Consider the following 24,066-nt stretch of genomic DNA (forward strand, 5'->3'; position numbering starts at 1 on the left):
ACTGCACCAGGGTGGCTAATCCTGCTCTGGTGAGAGAGTGCGTTACCGGTTCTGGTCACCGGGGTCAGGCCGCACTCCAGACCCTTTTACGCAATTTTATCAACACGCGGATTTTTTTTTTAACCCGGTGGAAAATTGCGCGGCACCGGGATTTGAAGCGCGGTCCTTTTGCACACGAGGCGGATGCTCTAACTATACACTATCGCTGCAGTGGGGCAGTGACAGGAGATGCGTAATGAATCTTTATGGGAGGCTCATATGTTCTCGCCTGGATAATGGGTCAGTCATACATCAAATTGCAATACCAGGCACGCTCAAGATAGTTGATCCTGTCCATCACTTAGGGCTCCGGTCCGCGACTGGGGCTTTTGGAACAAGCCCCGTTCCCACCCTCTATGTTAAGGCAAACAAGTCGTCACTCAATCTCTGTAGATCATATTGCAGCTTCATGTACTTCTTGAAGGTCACTTCAGAGGGGCTTAAATATCCCTGTCACCGCGTGAATAAGGACCTTTCTCCCATTGCCCTGTTTTTGAAGCGATCAGCTGCAAAAATTGTTTCTAACCGGGTATCTGAAGCTTGGGTGACAACCTCGGCATCCGATTTTTGACAATCGAATAATGTCACCGATTCGCCCAACACCACCATGGCTGTGGCAACACCTTGAATGTGACACATCTTTTCTCACAACACCTGGACATGCTCGCGAGGCATTAATCCGCAGCACCTTCCTAGAAATACAAGGCAAATACTCGTGCCCTGAATTTTACCCGGACGCTTCTAAATCTCCTACAAAAATTTTATTTGGCTCTGTTGGGTCATCTGTTGAGTTGACAGGGATTCTGAATCTGCGAATGAGTATTTTTTCTGCCGTAGCGTTTGCGATAATGTCGACTGTAAAATACATCAGGAAACAAAGGCTTGACAGAGCTGTAATATATATTGACTCGCTAAGTGTTGTAAAACAGTGAAATCATTGAAGCACAAAGACCCTGTACTTAATGTGCTACACTCTCAGCTTTGGATGGCATATGTATCCAACCAGCACATAACATTACGTTGGGTGCCTGGACACAGTTGGGTGGAAAGTTATGTGCACGCTTACCGTAATGCAACATTCGTCCCCTCTGGAGCCGCCGGCAGCAGCGTAGCAGTGCCACTCCTACATCTAAAACTTTCCTGCGTATGAAATTGAAAGAATAGTTGCAATAACAGTGGGACAAAGAAAAATAAAATTAATTACACTTGGTAAAGCCCCGAATAGGTAACTGGGTCAGTGGAAAGAAACCAAGGCAAACGAATCTGGCACTCGCCCGATTGAGAATAGGATACACTTGGGACGCATTTTTACTTTCTGACAGGTGAAGAACCCCCCACCTGCAGCAGGTGTGGGGAAGTGCTCACTGTAGTACATTCCCTAATAGAATGTAGGCACTTAGAAAGTAATAAAATATTTCCCGCTAAATTTCCAGTGTGCTCCACTACATCCTGCGTTGTTCCTTGGAACAGAACCACTTTTTGAAACAAGCATGCTGATGGGATTCTCCAATGATGTTGGCACATTGCAAAATATATCTACACAGGGCTACTAGCTAATGACAGGTTTGCTGCGCTCTCTTTTACATGGAAGGGATGGATTGTTATCATCTTATAGTTGTCGCTGGTCTGACTACACTTGCTTTAGCAGGTGTATGACTCATTTTGGAGGCCAAGCGATATCCTTGAGCCTTGCATAAGTAGACACGAATTCAGACTAGCGCATCGCCATTTACATGCACTGTTATCTTCTTGCTTATCTCCTAACACTGTCAACTCTAGACATTTAATGCCTGAATCTGTACATGCCCATACTTTTATTGTATAGTTTTTAGATATGTTGCTGTAATTTTAAGCTCATTTACAGCCATGCTAAAAAGACCATCTTACATAGCACCATCTCACAGCATTAATAACAGTCTTCTGGCGGTCTTTGGCCACCATTGGGCCTTGCACCATTGAACACCACAAAACTTCAGTTACAAAGACCTGTCGTCGTGGCTTAGAGGCTTTGGCGCTTTGAGTTTAAGTACGTGGTGGTGGGATCAAATCCCGGCTACGGCGGCCGCATTTCCGATGGGACGAAGGGCAAGAACGCCCGTGTGCCATTCATTGGGTGCACGTTAAAGATCTTCAGGGGCTCAAATTTGACCCACAGTCTCACACTACGGCATGCCTCATAATCGCATGGTGGTTTTGACGCGTAAGACATCAGAATGTAATTTTAGATGTTACAAAGCATGCCCAAGACACACACATTCAAATGCACTTTCAAGAACTTCACGCACAGTACTCGTGCTCAGAATACTATACAGACGCATTAAATTCTGATGCCTGTTTGACTTATGTAGCGGTGTGTGCATAATTTCTTGAATGCCTTCTGCACCCGGAAGCTAATGTATTCACAGCTGATGCGTATGCACTTTTCTTGGCCGGTAATTACATCTAAAATGTAAAGCTTGGAAAGGTAATTATTTATACTGACTCTTTAAGCTTTGTAAACGCTCTATTGTCGCTACGAAAACGTCACAATCCAGTAATTAACGAGTTTATTCAGTTCTGTGCAACGCCTACATATCTAACAATGCCATAATGTGCTAGGTTCCTGGATATTGTCACGCTGCACGGCGTAGCCGAAGGAAGAGAAAGTAAAAGGGCGCTTGACGAGCTAGCCGCTGCCTGTTGGCATTGGATGATCGTCCTTTCCCTTGCTCTGTGCTAACCCTCTGTCATCTTCTAAGCAAACCCATTCCCCCACCCCGTTAGAATATTTTATGCTTGCCGCAGGCGCGTACCCAAGGGCACGGGGGGCGGGGGTTCTGACCCTCCTCCCCATCTGCCTACGCCACCTTTCCTCACACACATTCCTAAAGTGCCGCAAATCAATCTACTCAGCGGTCGAAATTTTGCTGCCTTTTACAGCGAAAGCAATGTGTGACTAACTTCCATAGTTTTTTCGGCCTCCGTTAAGAGAAAGAAATCATCATGTGGACCGATCTGCTGGTAATGGAAAAAGGGTCCAAGATCAATGGAACATACCTCTCGGGACTCGGGAACCTATAACTCGCCCTGCAGAATCTTCGGGATCGGCTTGCGGTGGGGGAGTTCCTAATGCCTGCTTCACCTTCTCCGCGGTTCGGCCCGGCATTGCACTACCTTCTGGATGGACCCACGTATGGCGAGCGCTTAACGCCTGCTTCACCTCCGCCACGGGTCTGGTCGGCATTGCAATATCTTTGGGATCAGCCTACGTATGGGGAGTTCTTAATACCTGCTTCACCTACACCGCGGGTCAGCCGGGCATTGCACTACCTTCGGGATGGACTCACGTACGGCTAGCGCTTAGCGCCTGCTTCACCTCCGCCGCTGGTGGGCCCGGTGTTTCAATATCTTCGGGATTGTCCTACGTATGGGGAGTTCTTCATATCTGCTTCACCTCTGCTGGGGGTCGGCCCAGTGTTGCACTATCTTCAGGATCTGGCCACGCACGGAGAGTGTTTAACGCCTGCTTCACTTTTGCCTCGGGTAGGCCCGGCGTTGCACTACTTTCGGGATTGGCCCACGTATGTGGGCTGTCTAACGCCTGCTTCACCTCCGCCGCGGGTCGGCCCGGTGTTGCACTAACTTCAGGATCAGCCCACGTACGGAGAGTGCTTAACGGCTGCTCCACTTTTGCCGCGGGTAGGCCCGGCGTTGCACGACTTTCGGGATTGGCCCACGTATGCGGGTTGCTTAACGCCTGCTTCACCTCCACCGATTGTCGGCCCGGTGTTCCACTATCCTCAGGCCGACTCACAGCGGAGGTGGAACACTTTGCTTTTCGTTTGAGAGCTATGACTGCCGTCACCTTTTGCTGAGATTGCATCTTCAAGTTTGTTGTCAACAACCAACTTGATACTTGATCTTGAACTTGAACTTGAACACTTGAACTTGACAACCATCTTCAAGATGGTTGTCAAGTTTTTCACTCCTTTTGGATGGCGGTAGTTATCGGCATCTCTCGGGTGTGGAGGCCAATTTTCTCACCGATTCGGTGCCCGCGCGGTTAACTCAAGATGAATTCAGTAGTAACCATCTATTGCAACAGGCATGGCGTAGTTTATTGTTTGAATTATAATATTTTATTGTATTTATAATGCCCAACACAATTTTTAGGTCACCATCTATTCAGCGATCACGTGCATCACTGTTGCTACGTTAGTTCAACTTTCTTCTTCTTATTATTATTCAGTTTATTATTCGTTCATAACAACTTGTTACAAAATATGGTATACAGACAAGGGTCCCAAAGTCAGAGACTGCACCGGGACCCTTGGTTTAGAAGTTATACAGTAAAATAAAGCGGAATACAGAGCAGAGAAAGAAATCATGAAATAAGCAAAATATAACCAAGAAACTCAGTGACGACACACATAAAAAACAACAGGAAAGATGCACAATCAATGGTAATTCCACAGCTTCTAAATAGCAAAATAGCAATGTAGGAAATTAATCAGACAGCAAATAATTCTTGAGTTCACATTTGAAAGAGTACAAGGTAGTTGACAACTTAATGGAATATGGAACACTGTTCCAAAGTTTAAGCGCGCAAAAAGAGGAAGCCATCTTTCCGTAATTAGTATGACATAAAGGCAACAAGAAATTTCCTTGTGCTGCAAACCTTGTGTTATTGGGATTAAGAAGGAGATCAGAACTAACAAAGTTGTAAGAAACTTGTTGATTTAGTAATTTGAAAAATAATATCGCTAAATGATAGTTAAACAAATCAGTAACTTGAAGAATGCGGTTTGTGCGCAGTTGTGAAGAGGCGTTAGAGAAAAAATGGCTTCGCGTTATTATGCGGATAGCCTGATTTTGAATGTGCTGAATAGAGGAAAGATGACAATGATAGGTATTACCCCAAGAAGCGATACCATAAATGATATGGCTATGAATGAAAGCGAAGTATAACGATAATAATGCTTCTTTGGAAAAAAATGCACGTGATTTGAGTAGTGCTCTAATGCCAAATGCTGTTTTTTGTTTGATGTGTGCAATGTGGTTAGTAAACTTAAGGTGGGGATCTAATTTGATGCCGAGGAAAGAAACACAAGTGGAGGCAGGAATGTCATGCCCATTCAGAGTTATGGACGGAGAGGAAGGTAAATGCCTCTGTGATGACTTAAATACCATGAATTGCGTTTTCGTAGGGTTTATAACTAGAAAGTTGGCGTTACACCATTCAGTAATTTTTGACAGATCACTGTTTAATTTCAATGTTAGCGAAAGTAATTATTTATCCGAGAGGGCAACAGTCGTGTTGTCGGCATATAATATAGGTAGGGTATAATTAAGGCAGTCAGGTAAATCATTTATATAAATGGTAAATAATAGTGGACCTAAAATCGAACCCTGAGGCACTCCTTGGTTAATAATTTTGCTTTCAGCGAAAGCCCCGCCTGCGTACACTGTTAATTCACGATTAAACAGATAACTTTTTAATAAATTAAGAGCTGGACCAGAAATGCCAACAGACTCCAGTTTAGTAAATAAAACATTGTGGTTTATTGTATCAAAGGCTTTAGTAAAGTCTAGAAAGGCCGAGCCAACAAAGTATCCGAGATCAACTGAATGTCGAATATAATCAGTTAATGCTAGCAAAGCCAAGTTAGTTGAGCCTCCTGAACGAAAACCGAACTGACAGGGTTTCAGCAAGCTAAATTTGTTAAGGTAAATGTTAATACGACGATGTATTAATTTTTCTACAACTTTACTAATTGAAGGTAAAATACATATGGGACGATAGTTCGCGACTTGAGCTTTGTCACCCTTTTTATGAACAGGAATGACTTTAGCTTTTTTTAGACTACTAGGGAATATACCTGTCTTGAACATAAGGTTAATTAAGTTACTGAGAGCATCTGAAATAGTCGGAGCAACAAGCTTTAAATGAAATGCGGAAATACCATCAAAACCAGGACTTGTGTTCTTTAAGTTGAAAATCTCAGTAAGGACTTCTTCATATGTAACAGGAAACAAAAAGAAAGATTTATCGCATCGGCTAGTATGATAAACAGAAGGAACATGGGTAGTATTATAAATTTCATAAAAGTGATTACTGAACGCACGAGCAATGCTAGGCGGGTCAGTGATAGTCACATTATTGTTGATTACTTTTTCAATGCAACTGCCGGAACGTGGTACATTCAGAAACTCGTTGATAAGTTGCCATTGTTTTTTTGGATGAAACTTATTTTTCATGAATTCATTTTCGTAATATTGTCTTTTAGATTTCTTCAATAAATTACTCAACATGTTGCAATATTTCTTATAGCGTAATGCTAAATTCACATTGAAAGGCTGTTTTTTAGTCTTCCTATACATGTTTTCTTTTTTCCTCATGCTCACAAGTAGCCCATTAGTGATCCAAGGATTATGCGGAAATTTAAATTTCTTTTTGCACTTAACAGTGACAGTGTTAGCATGAACCGCTTTTAAAAGTAAAGAGGAAAATAACTGAAGCGCTTCTTCTGGATTTAGTTTGGTAGCAATAACTGTCCAGTCAATTTTGTCAATTGCATCAACAAAATTTATGATATCAAGACGAGACGTAAGATAAAAGGGATCTGACCTAGGAGGGTTAGATTTGAATGTGACGAATACAGGGTAATGATCTGATATGTCTATGTCAATTACACCAGACTCTGGTGAAGGCGAAATATTAGTGAGGGCATGGTCTAAGAGGGAGCTGCTTCCTTGAGTGGAAATCCTGGTGGCCGAAGTTATTAATTGCTCAAGCCCAAAGCCAGCAAAACAGTCCGAATAAGCGCATACAGTACTATTGTCGACATCGAGCAAGTTAATATTTATATCACCTACAATTAGGACAGGCTTGTTTTCACTAGTAATTGTTTGAAGAACTAAGCTGAGATGACGAAGGAAATCAGGTATGGAAGAAGATGGAGAACGGTAAATACAGCCAATAATAATTCCGCCACAATAATTTGGAAAAGACAAGGCATCGGTTTCGATCCAAACAGTTTCGCAGTGAAATAGATCTATGGAAAGTTCCAGTCTACGTTTATATTTAATGTGGGGTGCGACGAAAATCGCGCTACCACCATGTTGATATGCAACACGGTTACAATACTGAGCCTGATAGGCACGGAACCCATATAAATTGCTATCAGACGGGCCAAGCCATGTCTCAGTTATGCAGATGAATGAAAAAGTGTGGGAAAGAGAGTGAATGAATGAAGATATGTTATGATTATTACGCAAACTTGGTGCATTGAAGTGAAGCAATGAACAACCAACAGATTTAAGCAGTGACGTAGCTTCAGAAGGTGAAAACAAAGACATGTTTGAGGGAATGATTGGATGCCTAACACACAGACTAATCGCAAATCATGTTAAGTGATGAGGTCAGACTCAGAGCTTATGAAGAACACTTTGCTATTTTCAGTCTTCCGTGCTTTAATCTGACAGTTTTCTGTCCAAAAGAACTGCCACTTATGCTGCTTCTTTAGAGCAAGAGCTCGGCTGAACAGACATTTGTTCTCAAATGTGAGATGCTCATTGACATATATAGGGCTATCATTATTACCAGAGAGCCCAATCATGGAGGTTCTCAGGCGCGCCTTACGAGCCTTACGAAGGAAGTCATTCTTCTTGACACGGGAGCAAAATCGAACGATTAAATTTTTATGGGGTGATTTGCTAGCCACCCGATGAACTGTGTCGATGTCCGCCACATCAATTTGACAGTCAATTGCCCCAGCGACAGTGCTCAAAATGGCAGAGCAATCCTCTCCTTGCGTTGACGGGATACCTTTAATTTCAATATTGTTCAGCCTGCTGTACTGTTCCATTGATGCAATTCTTTTTGTCAGGGATTCATTTTGTGCTGTCAAAGCCTTGTTTGTAGCGGACAGTCCATCAAACGTAGTCCTCATTTCTTCATACTGCTGACTGATAAAGCGTACACTATCAGTAAGTTCAGAAATATTGCCATGGCCCTGCTCTTCAAGTTTTTGTACAATCCTTGCAGCAATCTCTTCAACAACAGAATCCAGTTTGCCCTCAAGCAAGGATTCGAGCCGCTCAATCTTTTTGTATAGCTCAGCATTAGTAGGCATCTCACAACCGAAGAAGTAGACACAGCCAAAAACCAAAAACCAGTGAGCAGCAGTCGCAAAATGAACCGTGACGTAAGAAAATTTCCAGCAAAAAATGAAAACCAGCCTGTAGTCAGTAGAAGTAGCAGGAATTAGTGCTCGTTCTCGTTGTTGCGACTGCTGCTCAATGAAGCTGGAGCGGCAGCGGATCCGTTTATATACTCTCCGTGCCAAGGTAGCGCAAGCGCAGCGTGGTCCAGGGAGATGAAGCACGTGCCAGATGATTGTACAGATGACTCGATGATGAATGAACTGCGCAGGGCGCAGATGGAACCAAGCAGACACGAGGCAGCGGCTTAGAAGAATCTGCAGTCAGTAGAAGTAGCAGGAATTAGTGCTCGTTCTCGTTTCGTCGTTGCGACAACCAGGGGCCAGGAAAGGGGCGTAGCCAGGGGGGGGGGGCTAATGGGGCTTCAGACCCCCCCCCCCCAGAAATGTTTTCGTGCTGTCGATGCACCGCCCACCCAAGCAATCCCCGGTGCCAGAAATCATTCTGAATTTTCTCTAGAATGTCTTTTTCACGCTGGGAAAGACATATTAGCGTGAACCTTGCGAACTCGGGCTGGATTTCGCTCAGCGCCCATGCACCGGGAGTCACATAACGCAAGCAGCCCCATCCGAGCACAAAGTTTCAAGGGCTCTTTGATGGCGAACGGGCTCGCCACTGCATTTTGCAGAGGCTGCGGAGTCTACGCAGCGCATGGACGTCAATTCCGAAATTTATGGGTATAGAGTTTTCATAAACTTTTGATGTAAAAGGTGCATTGACATTTCCAAAGTTGCGCTTTAGATTTTCAATTGCGGAACCTTGTGGGTTTGATGTTACTATAAATATAGGACGCCAAAGGTGCATTGACTTTTCTAAAGTCATACATCGGACCATACAACGAGATAAGCCAAATCAACACACTATCAGACAAGTTGACAAAGCCAGCAGCGAGGTCCGATCAGATGAAGCGTTCTGGTGGTTAATTTGTGCCGTCTTGAAGCATAAAAATATCAACATTTTTTTTCACCTACGCCAAAGCATCCTTGTCAAGACACTAAAGTCAGCAAAGGTAACTACGTTCTTATTTATTTTTTCTACTTCAACATTTATTCGCGAGGACACATTGAGCCCCTTCAATTTTTTTTGTCCTCGCTACCCTACGCAGGCGCTGCCAGAGGCAGCCCGAGCGCATGCGTTTTTCTCGTGTTGCTCCGACCACCGCGCGGCGCACTTCAGTGCGCGTTCGCTTTTCTCTGGCCGAGTGGATTTTCGTCTGGCAGAGTTTTGGGCACTTTCTGGCTAGCAGAAGAGAAAAAGAAACTATCGTCGCTCGCCGCCATCACTGTGGGGAGTCGAAGAATTGCACCGCGTTCGCTTGAGCGCAACCTCTCCGGAAAGTATTGTCTGGCCAGTGTAGGATACCGAGCAGTATGCGTATGGTTCTCGATGGACCAAGCGTCTCACGTTTTCTTCCATATTCTTTCGGTACCTACATTAGGTGCCCAAAGTAGGCATTCGATTGTGGCCAATATACCTTGCGCTTTTTCATTTCGGTGCCCCGGCCCCACAAAGGAAAAAAATGACATTGCTGTGGCGCTACGAATTGTCGTATGGTGATAGTTCGATTTTGTTACTTCTTCTTTTGCGGACAGTAATGGGCCACAGGAGGCTTCAGTTGCGGGATAGTCTTATGATATAGTATTGCGATAGCAATTATAAGGACACTCCAGGCGCATTCTTGCCGTCGCCGTCGCCCTCATGTTTCGTATAAAGTCCAAGGGCGATAACAGCGTGACCGCACACCGCATGCTGTATGTGCGAGTCAAAGTGTAGGGAGGGGGATGGGGGGCTGGAATGGGTGAGACGACGATGGTGGCTCAGCCTTCTGTGCGCAAAAGAGAAAAGCGGGGAGCAAGCGTGCCGCCTCCCGTTGCGCGCGATACATCGGGGGGAGCGGATGGAATGGGGGTGGGATCTAGGATTCTGGGAATCTGTGATTGTGCAACATGTTTATTTGCCTTGTTTGATGCATTGTATACAGTAACTTTTTTTAAGATACGTAGATTTATAGGAGACTTATGTGTATATTTTAATATCTTGTTGTGGGGCTTTGTGTACACGTGCAGTGAACTTTGTTTCCAGTGACACTTTTCTGCCTTTTATCAAGCTGTATCTTCGCATTTGTATATTCCATTGTATCTTCGCATTTCTAATGTACGAAGGCGAGTAAAATGAAAGTGAGCCAACCCACCCCGCGCAATAATTGTTCGGCCCATTATCTGCGAGGCATGCACGTGACACATAGGCATCTCTCTATTACAAAAGTGACACGCAGGTGTGAGTATCAAGGTTGTTTAATGCTCTCATACACTGGGTTGAACATGGTTGCGCGACGTAATGGACGCTCTAGAAGTTCAGCAGCGTAGTGCCCTGATGTTTTTGACAGCTGAAGGTGTTTCCCAAAAAGGAATTAGTCGTCGTATGGCTACCGTGTACGTTGAACATTGCATTTCATTGGCCACTGTGAAGCGTTCGAGCAAACGGTTAAAAAAATGACGTGAAAGTTGCAAAGGCGATCCAACGCCGGGCCAATGCCATCGTACGATCACCCCTAACAAAATTGCAAAGGTTGATGAGCTGATGAGACAAGAACGCAGGATAAGCATCGATGAAGTGGCAGGGCATGTGAACATCAGACACGGTTCGGTTCACGCCATAATTCATGAGCATCTCGGTTATCCGTTCTTGTGTGCGCAATGGTTGCCGAAGATATTGAACTACCGCCAGAAGACGGAGAAGTGAGCGCTGCCTTGACTCATCTGATCCGGTATCACAATAAGGGCTTCTTGTCTCCAATTGTGATTGGGGACGAACCATGGTGCCACTTCTATGAGCCTGAAAGACCACAGCAAAGCCTACAGTGGAAACATTCGAATTCACCACCCCCAATAAAGGAAAAGCCGTCATTTCCGCCGGAAAGGTGTTGTTGACTTTTTTTTCGATCGTCAGGGGCCATGACTGATAAAATTTGCTAAATTTTGAGAGACAATCAGTTTGTTTCGTTATTGTAAAACGCCAGATCGACTGCGTGTCACAAACAAGAACAAAGTACGTGGAAAATTGCCGAATGGGATCATCTTGTTCCACGACAATGCCGTCCCCACGCCGCTGATGTGGCTAATACAAAACTGACAATGTTCAAGTGGGAAACGCTGCAACATCCGCCATACAGCCCGGACCTGTCGCCTTGCGACTTCCACTTTTTGGAGTATTCGAAAAAAAAACAGTTCAAGCGAACCAGATTCGTGTGGGACCATGACGTGAAAGAGTCAGTTGCAGACTTTTCTAAGCAGCAACCCAAGGAATTTAATGAGACGGGAATCACGCGACTCGCTAGACAACGGCACAAATGTCTAAATGATCACGGCGACTACTTTTAAATAAGGTACCCAGTTTGTCATATATTCGCATTGGCTCACTTTCATTTGACTCGCCCTCGTTTATTTTGCAGAACTCCTGCTCTTTTTATACGTGCTCTCTGTTGCGGCTATAATTTCGGTACAATTACTCACGATAGACGAACGGTGACAGCTGCTCCTGCGTAATACATTGGAATAAATGACAGCGTCATTGAGATATTTCACTGGCCGTTGCATATGTACAAGAAGCTAAACAAGGTTTTTGAATGACAAAGTTTCATTACAATATTTGTCCTCAGCTTGTTAATTCCATGGCCTTTACATTTTTCGTATCAGCGGCATGCACTGCCTTGCTGGTTTCGAACTGATATAGTTCTAAAGCTCGTGTGATATTTTATTTACTTATTAAATAGAGACAAAAACATGGAAGCATTGATATCGGTTATTTTGGGCACCATTTTTGGCACATACAAGTACATTCTTTTATGAAAAAATACATATTTTACTTGTTTTGACGGTGCGTAGCGTTCAAGAATTGGTTTGCAGCATCTTTAGCAATGACAATGGAGTTATTATTCATGTATTTGATCCCCAGACAAATTGTTTGAGCGGAAGCTTTAGCTCGTGCCAAACTCCGACGCGGCCTATTCAAATACATGTAAAACGCTGAAACGCTTTTCTGTGATAACCCCCGGATCGCTGTTAATGAAATTTATTGCATTCCATAGAGAAAGTTAAATTCTAGTGTCAGTTGGAAGCGGAATTTCGGTTTAGAACCTGAACATTGTTTCAATATTTTGAAAAACTCGATCGCTAAAAAAAAATGGCTGTGGCTTAGGTAAGGTTAAGCCCAGGATGCGAAGCATACTAGCCTTTATTTTAGTTGTTGAACCACTGTTTAGCTTGGTGAACTGCTGTTGCTTGGCTATATTTGGTTCGGCTAGACGAAGAAACAACTCATGCGTTACTCTGCTTCGCCTTGGACGCCCCGCATTGGACGCAGTGAGCGTCGAGCAACGCAGCGGTCGGCGCGGCAACGAAATGTGCGCCTGAGTAAGCGACGCACGCCTGAGCCTTAGAAACAGCTCGTTTCTAAGGCAACACCGCATTCACTAGAGGCGCTTTTGTACCGCTTTGAAGCATCGTACTCGTGGCTCAGTGGTAGCGTCTCCGTCTCACACTCAGGAGACCCTGGTTCGATTCCCACCCAGCCCATCTTGCAAGAGTTGAGCCAAAGCCACTTCTCCTCTGTCGTGACGTCACGGTGTCACGTGGTATTCAAGGCGACACCGCCGCGCCTGAGGAGCTGGGTTGAGCCCTCGTAATATGCTTCGCATAAAAATAGAAGCACGACGATTACAAACTAATTGCTCTGGATCAAGCACACATGTCGCTGTTCAGTAAAAGGCATCTATTATAACAGTCAAAGTGGACAAATTTGGTTTGTCAATCCGTATCTTAGGTGAATTGGTTACGTAGTGTACAATGATTCCGCGAAAGCCGTATTTCCATCGTACTACTTTTCTGGAGATTCACGTGTAACATAGAAATTTTGTTCGCTGAAGATGTACTATTAGGTGCAATTCACAGAATTGTGATATCATTTTTCATTGCTGAGTTACATAGCTTTAAACTTGATAGTTTAGATTGCTGAAAATTTACGATATTGGTGAATTTTCAATAAAGAATTGACAAAAAATGAAAAATTCGAAACCAACAGTCACTAGAATTTGAGTTTTTATTTTAAATGCAACAAACCTTGTCAAATTTGGTGCATTGGTTGCCTGAAAAAGGAATTCTCCTTCTACATGTATTTAGATACGAGCACCCGAGCTAAAGCTTCCTCTTAAGGTGAGACCGAGCTGCAATGTGAGCCCCCCCCCCGAACGAGATTTCTGGCTACGCCACTGGCTGGTCCGTATGATAGTGGAACGAGTTGTTGCCGGAGAAAACGCCAGATGCGTTTAACGTTTCCTTTTGCTTCATTATCTCCTGGAGTGACACCTTTTTATTTAAAAAGGAAGTAGAGAAAACGTCGCCGGAAGCGGAGAATAATTCCGCGTGTTATGAGTGACCCTTCTACAGTTATCGATCGAGCCGCCTGACGTAGCTACTTCCCTCCCTGCTAACGGGGATGGTTTTCTAACCTTCCGCGGTGGCGCAGTACGTGTAGAACCACGGCGTCCTGCGTTTACGCGGTTGTACGGGAGTGGTGACCACGCGTCGTTACGCAACTTCCCAAATAACAACACCAGTCGGTTTTAGCACTTGGTAGAGCAGTAAAGGAGGGATCCAAAAGAACTGTGATTGTTCCGCAAATAAATATTTCTCTATAATTATTCCAGAGCTAATTCAAGAAACGCTATCAGAAATCTTTATTTTGCACTTTCACTGGTTAACTTGTTCTTGGCAAGGTTCTTCCTGCGCATCTTTCATGCGCGAATCCATTTGATGTGATGATAATGAAAAACTTTTATCATCATCATCATCATCATCATCATCATCAGCCTGGTTACGCCCACTGCAGGGCAAAGGCCTCTCCCACATTTCTCCAACAACCCCGGTCATGTACTAATTGTGGCCATGCCGTCCCTGCAAACTTGTTAATCTCATCCGCCCACCTAACTTTCTGCCGAACCCTGCTACGCTTCCATTCCCTTGGAATTCAGTCCGTAACCCTTAATGACCATCGGTTATCTTCCCTCCTCATTACATGTCCTGCCCATGCCCATTCCTTTTTCTTGATTTCAACAAGATGTCATTAACTCGCGTTTGTTCCCTCACCCAATCTGCTCTTTTCTTATCCCTTAACGTTACACCTATCATTCTTTTTTCCATAGCTCGTTGCGTCCTCCTCAATTTGAGTAGAACCCTTTTCGTAAGCCTCCAGGTTTCTGCCCCGTAGGTGAGTACTGGTAAGACACAGCTATTATATACTTTTCTCTTGAGGGATAATGGCAACCTGCTGTTCATGATCTGAGAATGCCGGCCAAACGCACCCCAGCCCATTCTCATTCTTCTGATTATTTCCGTCTCATGATCCGGATCCGCAGTGACTACCTGCCCTAAGTAGATGTATTCCCTTACGACTTCCAGTGTCTCGCTGCCTATTGTAAATTGCTGTTCTCTTCCGAGACTGTTAAACATCACTTTAGTTTTCTGTAGATTAATTTTTGGACCCACTCTTCTGCTTTGCCTCTCCGGGTCAGTGAGCATGCATTGCAGTTGGTCTCCTGAGTTACTAAGCAAGGCAATATCATCAGCGAATCGCAAGTTACTAAGGTATTCTCCATTAACTTTTATCCCCATTTCTTCCCAATCCAGGTCTCTGAATACCTCTTGTAAACACGCTGTGAATAGCATTGGAGATATCGTATCTCCCTGCCTGACGCCTTTCTTTATTGGGATTTTGTTGCTTTCTTTATGGAGGACTACAGTGGCTGTGGAGACGCTGTAGATATCTTTCAGTATTTTTACATACTACGCGTCTACACCCTGATTCCGTAATGCCTCCATGACTGCTGAGGATTCGACAGAATCAAATGCTTCAACACTAAGGTCCTCTTCCAGAGTTAAAGCCGAATAACTGTTCTGTAGCTTGATCTGGAATTCCTCTATTTTCCCTCTTACCGCTAACTCATTGATCGGCTTCTTATGTACCAGTTTCTTCCGTTCCCTTCTCAGGTCTAGGCTAATTCGAGTTGTTACAATCCTGTGGTCACTGCAGCGCACCTTGCCGAGCACGTCCACATCTTGTATGATGCCAGGGTTAGCGCAGAGTATGAAGACTATTTCATTTCTAGTCTCGCCGTTCGGGCTCCTCCACGTCCACTTTCGGCTATCCCGCTTGCGGAAGAAGGTATTCATTATCCTCATATTATTCTGTTCCGCAAACTCTACTAATAACTCTCCCTTGATATTCCTAGTGCCTATGCCATATTCCCCCACTGCCTTGTCTCCAGCCTGCTTCTTGCCTACCTTGGCATTAAAGTCGCCCATTAGTATAGTGTATTTAGTTTTCACTCTACCCATCGCCGATTCCACGTCTTCATAGAAGCTTTCGACTTCCTGGTCATCATGACTGGATGCAGGGGCGTACACCTGTACAATCTTCATTTTGTACCTCTTATTAAGTTTCACAAGACCTGCCACCCTCTCGTTAATGCTGTAGAATTCCTGCATGTTACCAGCTATATTCTTATTAATCAGAAATCCCACGCCTAGTTCTCTTCTCTCCGCTAATCCCCGGTAGCACAGGACGTGCCCGCTTTCTAGCACTGTATATGCTTCTTTTGGCCTCCTAACTTTGATGAGCCCTATTATATCCCATTTACTGCCCTCTAATTCCTCCAATAGCACTGCTAGACTCGCCTCACTAGATAACGTTCTAGCGTTAAACGTTGCCAGGTTCATATTCCAATGGCGGCCTGTCCTTTATTTATCCCTAATTAAAGGGAAGGGGGCAGCGGAATAGAGGGTGGGGTAGGAACTACTTGAAGTAGGCCTCCTCTATCCTCTCAGCGCACTCCAGTATGGCCTCCTGAAGGCCGGGCCTCGAGCTGCGTAAGGCAGCCTCCCGCAGCTCCGCACTTTGATATTAATTGTGCTTCTTTGTTTGCCAAGATGAGGTGTATCTCACTGTCGTACCTTTGAGATACACGTTATTTCCATTCTCTTTTGCAGGTTTACGCGTCTTTATCGGAATCGTAGCATTATTCACATTTATCCTAGTAAAAGTACCCTCCCCCTCATCGCATAGAAAAGTTACCTTGAGTCGGGCTCCCCCCTTCTCCCCTCCCCCTAAAGGAAATCCTGCGTATGTGACTGGCTTGCCGACAAACTCGCCACATCAATAGGACCAAAACTTAAAAATTGTTCCATCGCTGTCTCCGCCACAGATCTGAAACCACCCCTAGGCAACAAATATGGGCAACGAACGCTTTTGGGACGTGATAACCTTGGACAAGCTACATTTAATAAGGCCAGGGTTAGCAGGTTGGCTACCAAGAAGAAAAACACGGCGAAGTGAGCCAATTTTTGTCCACTTCGAATATGCCGCAGGTACTGCACTCACTGCTAATTGCTACCAGCGGTGGTCCTCCCCGTTTCAGAAAATGTATTGAAATGTTGACCGTTCTGCAGGTCTTGCTAGAATGCCATGAAATGTAAGGCCAAAGAAGAAAAATACATTTTACATTAGCATACATACAGCGTATTCTATTACACCCGACATTGTTTCTAGGCAAGACCCCATTTTTCGACATGAAGTCTGTTTTTGCTTTTCTGAGGGTTGTTTCTGTGTTGCATAGTATACGACCGAGCAATCCGTAGCACAGCCTCCCAATTGAAGCTGATGGGGTGGTAGTAGCATTATAGCACGCGCCTTAAGGCCTTTGCATTGCAGAGCCCTGCTTGGGCTTCTAGATTATTAACAATAGAATGTTTGAGTTTATCACTATATGAAGTTTATGTCATCTGCACACACAGAATATCCCACTGCAGCTATTGTCATAGTTTTGATGCCAAGGTATCTTTTAAGCAATTTTACAGCAACTGATGTATGCCTTTAAAGAGCGACGCTACGTCTTTCTGTCGGGTGGTTCCACAGGTGTAGCTTTTGGGCCTTTCTTTTTGTTTTTAAGACAAACTACCTCAAGCTGATTCAAGTAACGCAGGTTTCGCTTGACTTTCCAGATACAGTGGCTTTGGCGTTAGAGACGTCAGCCCTGGCGTCCGACTTCAGCCGCATGTTGAGTGCGGACGCTGCGCGCACGGTCCCGGGCTTCGATCAAATCCTGCCAGCCCTAGAACAAGCGGATGCATTAGGAGTGCTGAAGGTGCGTATTATCGGTCACATTAACTGTGTTCTGCGAATACGCATGTATTATTGCCTCTTGCGTCATAGCATACACCTAAGTGTACAGAAGTTTACTTCCAGCACGACTACTACTATTTAGGCTTTGTTGCACTTCAAAAAAATTACGGAGTTTTACGTGCCAAAACCACTTTCTGATTATGAGGCACGCCATAGCGGAGAACTCCGGAAATTTCGACCACCTGGGGTTCTTTAACGTGCACCTAAATCTAAGTACACGGGTGTTTTCGCATTTCGCCCCCATCTAAATGCGGCCGCCGTGGCCGGGATTCGATCCCGCGACCTCGTGCTCAGCAGCCCCACACCATAGCCACTGAGCAACCACGGCTCGTTTTGTTGTACTTCACACAATATTGTACGGTCCTAGTCAATTTGCCCGTAGGATTATTTTATTAATGGTGGCAATTTTCATACAAGCTTTGTGATGCTTTCTGACTGAAGGTTGACGTACACTTATTGTTTCTCTAAGGTTAATGTGCCACTTCTCAAATGACAAATGTTGAGTCAGAACTCGCTTCGAAAGCGATATTCCTGATTCAGTGAAAACATTTAAACATATTTTTCTGCGTTAAATTCACACTTTTCACTTCACTTTATAGTTACGTTTTCGAAAATTCTACGACAGCTTGTGAAGCACAGTTGGAAGTCTGAGGCCTTCCTGTTTTACTTGTCTCTTCTACATGCGTGTGTTTTTCGCACTGCCATCTCCGCGGGGCAGTGCTCAACGGCAGTGCCTTCATCGCTAGGGGCGAGCCATGTAGTGAGCAGTACTCATAGAGCCCCTCGGTGGAAGAATAACAGACTGGACTTGCGCCATCAGGCATACAAGCTCGACGGTGGTAGCCGCGACGTCAACGCACTCACCAGATAATATGAATGAATCCTCTGTGGGACTTCTGTCCCTACACAAGTAAGCTTGTATGTCAAAGTTTGGCATTTACGCGCACTATGATACAAAACTGTACACTTCCTCATTTCTCATAGAGCTCACACCTCTTTATCAGATAAACTCGGAAACATTTCTGGTGAGGCACATAGTTAAAGAGGACCTCTCATCATTATGTGGACCTTTGAACTTTTTTATGGCTTGATATGGTCAGCTTGCAGACCAATAATCTCTCTTTTTGCCGTCTTCCTGCAAAGAGAAATTAACACAAATATGCAAGCAAAAATGGTGAAAGTTAGTCCAATAAATAAACAAATCCCCTTTCTGGGTAAATCGTTCATAAACATACCTTGTGGGGATTCTGGATGAGTTCTGAAGCTTTACGTGCCAAAACGACAGCTTGATTATAAGGAACGCCGTAGGCAATCCTTTTTTATTTTGACCGCCAGGGAATATTTAACGTGCCCCAATGCAAGGCACACGGCGTTCTTGCACTTCACCCCCATCGAAATGCGCCCGTCAAAGCCGGGATTGTATCTCGCAACCTTGTGCTTAGCATCTCAACACCATAGCTGCTATGCCACCGCGGCGGGCTGTAAGGATTCTGGCCGTTGATTTTACTTCCAGAGGTGACACACTCATTTTTGACTTGTACGTTCAAGGAAAATAGAGTACAAAGGGGTGAACGAATATGAGCAGCGTCTTGGAGGCTGTTGTCGAAAGAAAAAGGAGCCTCGATCACTATGGTGGAAGTGTGGGTGAGCTTCTGATTCATGTCTGAAAAAGAACTGTGCACTGACAAATGCTGTCTGTCTGTGCTTCTCCGTCATAGAGAGTCTATGATGGAGAATCACAGACAGGCATCACTGTTTTGCATGTGCATTTTTCTGAATGGTGTCCTTGTCTGAACTGTGCCTGGTCAAGCTTCGATTAGATGGCGTCATTTCCGGGTGGATAGCAGTAATAAACACGATCATTTTAATACGAATCAAATGCGATTATTCTATCACGGGAAGTGCGTTTGCCACTAATATTCCGTGAATTTATCACTGTATGTCGTTTAGGGAAAAACAGCGAAACTGTTTATTATTTAGGCTGTACTCCATGTTAGAAATTTTAGCAACGTGGCAAAATAAAAGAGCATCGTTTGAATTTCCATTGAAGATCAATAACTGCATAATCTTCATTATTTTGTACTTTTAAGAAATGGCCAAATGAATCTAGACCACCTCGCACGCAAAGAAATTCGAAGTTGAAAAAGCGAAGCACTGCTTTTTTTCTCACCGGTGAATGCAGTCTTGGATCTGCCCGCTTACTATCCCATTTCCTTGTTTTTTGGAAGCGACACGTCATTTCGCGGCCAGACGCGGCAGATCACAAAGGATAGAAACCGTGCAGCCGTTATTGTAGTGAAACTCAGCGGCTCATAATATTTACCGTCTTTGAACACATTCGCTTGGTGGCGACTATTGAGCATTGGGCGGATAAACTGGTTCAGATATTCTTTTTATCAAAAGAAGTCTTCTTTAAAATGAACCTGCGTGACGCTCCTCGTAGCATACGTCCACCCCATCTGCAAATATTTCCGCCGCATAACTCGGTAAACGAGATAAACGGCCTTGGCTGCCAGCGCTAGCAATGGACGGCTGCTTATCGCACATCAGTGAGGCCTCAAAACCTTTAGTCAAGTAATAAAGCACAGACTTTAACGACAGAATTTCAATAAAAACAATGGCCTACTTATTTTGTAAAAGAATGACAAGTTAACTACGTTGGTCGATTATTATACGTATAATATTAGATCACACATTTAGCAGCGCTTAGTGCCCTTAGTAGGAAAACGATGAATTAAAGTATACGACCAAATTGCAGTAGCTCCAATTGGGCGCTTCATTTTTCGCTCTCTGCGAAATTCGGGGCCTGCAGCGGCTACTCCCTTTTGCGCCAGAGTAACACACGTCGTTAGGTGGCTTTAGCAGCGCAGAGCTCGTGCCACCTTTCGTAGTATTTTCAACAACACCCGACTTTCGGCGCCACGCGGTACGCGGCGAAGCCAGATCACAGGAGATGCGAGAGCCATAAACATCAGGGACGCGTGAGAGTAGAGCGTTTCCCCGCAATGTACAGATCATTATCGAGCGTTAAAATTATAAACGCACATATGAGAACTGGTGCTAGTTTTGAGTACCGCAACCCGTAAACACGCAGCAGGAAGGAGATAAGTACAATCTTACTTTCTTCAACAAGCTCCTGTACTGAGCCTTCACCTTGCCTAAAGTGACGTCGACAAGTAGTGCGAGAAAGTTTGTACCAAAGGAAGATGGCTATGTATTAGTTTATAGCCTTCCAATTTTGTGTCAAATCCGTAATTTATATTTCCTACGAACTAGCTATTTCATTTTTACGAATTGAGTCGCGATGTATTGACAACATACTGTGCATAATTTACTACCCTCTTCGGTCAGGAGATGGGATGGGGCTGTAAACAAACAAATTGTGCATGCACGCATAAGAAATGGTACGACTGCTGACAAGCGATAGGTCCACGCCTGATCAACTGCACACCCGAGGCCGGAGAGAGGATGTGACGAGATGCACGTGGGGTTTAGTAAAAAATGCTTACGTACCGCTAAACATTACACAAGTATTCTCAAGTGCCTCCCTAAATAAGAGGTACTGACAAAAACAACAAAGAACACAGCTGCGAACTGCACACAAAAGCGAGCAGGTCTATATTTACGATCGATAAAAGAATAGCCAAAAAGGTATGAGTAATATGAAAAATAATATAATATAAATATAATATATATATATATATATATATATATATATATATATATATATATAATATATAATTTATATATAATATATATATAATATATATATATGTATATAATATAAAGTAATATGAAAAAGTAGTATGAGTAATAAACGCGACAAACAGTACATTGAAATAATATGCAAAAAATATATTTTTTTTGCATATAATTCTCAACTCCAATTGGCATCTGCATAAAGCGAAGCATTCTTCCTGTGAGTGGCTCGTGAAATGTGTGCGTGTACACATACAAAGTGTGGTTTTCGAGGTCATGAGAGAGAGAGAGAGAGAAGAAACTTTATTAATGAATGGCCGGCAATTTCGTTGTGGTGGCCTCAGGTGGCGGCTCCAAGTCCTTGGACTCGGGCGGCATCTTTGGCTTGCCGGACGGCCCAGAGTTGGTCTGCCAACTCTGAACTTTTGAGAGCCGCCTCCCAGCGTCGGCGGCGCCGATGGAGAAGGTCTCCGGCGGGACCCGCAGCTGGGGCGGCGTCGGGGAGAAGCGAGCTCGAGGCTTCCCGTACTGTGGTAACGGCCGCGATTACGGTCGCGTCACGAACGGATGTGGTCCCATTACCGTGGTTGCCGGCACATTCCCATAGCATATGTCGCAGCGTTGCTCGCTGTCCGCAAGCTTTACAGGCATCTGTGGGATATAAACCTGGGTAGAAGTGATGTAGGACCGCGGGGCTAGGGTAGCTGTGCGTCTGGAGCAAGCGTAAAGTTACGGCCTCATTCCTGTTTAACTTGTCGTGTGGTGGCGGGAATGTGCGTCTTTGGAGTCTGTAGTGTTGGGTGAGATCTCTGAACGTGATCAGGCGATCACCCCACGCCCATTGTGATTCTTGTCACTATGTTTCTGTTGTAGTGTCCCGATCCGGCATATCCGATGCCCTGCTCTCGGGGGCGGAGGCGGCCACATAATCAGCGGCGGCTCGGCGTGTGAGTCCTCGAGCCGTGGCGTGGGCCGCCTCGTTGCCCGCGAGCGGGACATCGGTGTGTGCCGGGGTCCAGAGGAGGAAGACTGTAGAATTTTGGGGTTGCGAGGGCGATGACGAGCCGCCGTCGTCGCAAATTTGGAGTATGCGGACCGCTTCCTGCGAGACGCGACCGCGCGCGAAGCCGCGGATTGCCGCCTGCGAGTCGCTGATCACGATCGCAGCGCTAGGCACCGTGGCCAGTGCTAGGGCTATTGCGGCTTCTTCGGCCGCCTCCGTGTGTCCTGTGGTCACTGTAGCGCTCGCGAGGCACTTACCCGTGCGGTCTACAACCGCGATCGCGTGTGCGCTTTTCTCTCCTTCATATCGCGCAGCGTCTACGTACACCGCCTCGTTGTTGTTGCCAAACTTCTTCTGAAGGTCTCTGGCTCGTTTGTTGCGCCTCGCGGCGTGGTGCGTCGGGTGCATGTTTTTGGGAAGCGGCGGGATGATCAGGCGGTCGCGGACCGAGGCCTGAACCGCCATCTTTTCTCCATGCTGAGTGTGGTACGCGATGCCGAGTGTCTCGAGGATGCATCGACCTGTCTTTGAATTAGATAATCGTTCGTACTGCGCAATGTCGTGCGCCTCGATTAACTCGTCAAGTGAGTTGTGAAGCCCGAGCTCCAGAAACTTGTCGGTGCTCGCGTTGAGTGGAACGCCGACCGCCCTCTTAAAAGCCTTTCGTATCATGCATTCGACCTTGTTTTTTTCGCACCCTATCCACTTAAGGTAGGGGGCAACATACGTTATGCGGCTTATCGCGTACGCCTGCACGAGACGGATCGCGCAGTCTTCACGCATACCATTGCGTCTATTCGTGATGCGACGCAAGAGTCGGATCGTGTCATCTACCGAACGACGAAGTCTTCGCACCGTCTCTCCGTTATGGCCATTTGCCTGCAGGTGTAACCCCAGGATTCTAATTTTGTCTACGTGTGGTACGGGAGTACCATCTGCCAATATAATACGTATTTTGGAGTATTCCCGTTCTTCGTCGCGCAGGGTTTTACGACCTCTCCTTGTGGGTTTGTAGATTAACAGTTCGGACTTGGTAGCCGAGCACTCGAGGCCCGTTCCACGCAAGTAATTCTGGACCACATCTACCCCTGCCTGTAGCGTTCGCTCGACGTGACCGTCACATCCTCCCCCGGGAACCCAGAGGGTGATGTCATCCGCGTATAGACTATGATGCAATCCTTCAACTTCTGTTAATTTCTCGGGTAGACCGAGTAGAACTAAATTAAAGAGTAATGGTGATATGACGGATCCTTGCGGCGTGCCGGACGGACCCGTCTCAAATTCCGGCGATTCCTCGTCGCCGACGACGATGCATGCACGCCTGCACGCGAGGAAATCTCTAACGTAATTATACGTTCTTTGGCCAAGTCCTAACGTTCTAATTGTTTTTAAGATTGCTTCGTGTTTAACGTTATCGAAGGCCTTTTTAATATCCAGGCCGAGGATTGCCTTAGTGGAGCTGGAAGTGTCGTCTACGATCTGGTGTTTAAGCTGAAGCAATACGTCCTGTGAGGAGAGGTTGCGGCGCAATCCTAGCATGGTGTGCGGGAACTCGTCACGATCCTCGAGAAAGTCGGTCACGCGGGTGAGAACTGCGTGTTCCATGACTTTGCCAACGCAAGACGTAAGCGAAATCGGTCTTAGATTATCGATGGTAACTTGCTTGCCGGGTTTTGGAATCATGATAACGCGGGCCCGTTTCCACGCTTCGGGAAGGGAGCCCCCTCGCCAGCACTCGTTGACGTAGGTCGCGAGGCGGGAGATCGACTCATCGTCTAGGTTACGGAGAGTCTTGTTGGTAACCCGGTCCGGGCCGGGCGCCGATCGGGTGTTTAGTTCGAACAGGGCTATCCGCATTTCTGCTTCGCTAAATTCCGTGTCCAATGTCT

The 24,066-nt window shown here is 45.4% G+C and overlaps 1 protein-coding gene across 1 annotated transcript in view; it reads left to right on the forward strand.

The window, feature by feature from the left end:
• The window catches only part of LOC135905197 (uncharacterized), a 285,140-nt gene that overhangs the window by 113,935 nt on the left and 147,139 nt on the right, over positions 1 to 24,066 (forward strand). The window contains exon 11 of the mRNA XM_065436218.1: positions 17,295 to 17,437. Within this exon, the coding sequence (XP_065292290.1) occupies positions 17,295 to 17,437 (143 nt within the window). The remainder of the gene's footprint in view (positions 1 to 17,294; positions 17,438 to 24,066) is intronic.

The sequence above is a fragment of the Dermacentor albipictus genome, chromosome 3 (genome assembly GCF_038994185.2).
Source record: "Dermacentor albipictus isolate Rhodes 1998 colony chromosome 3, USDA_Dalb.pri_finalv2, whole genome shotgun sequence".
Classification (NCBI taxonomy): domain Eukaryota; kingdom Metazoa; phylum Arthropoda; class Arachnida; order Ixodida; family Ixodidae; genus Dermacentor; species Dermacentor albipictus.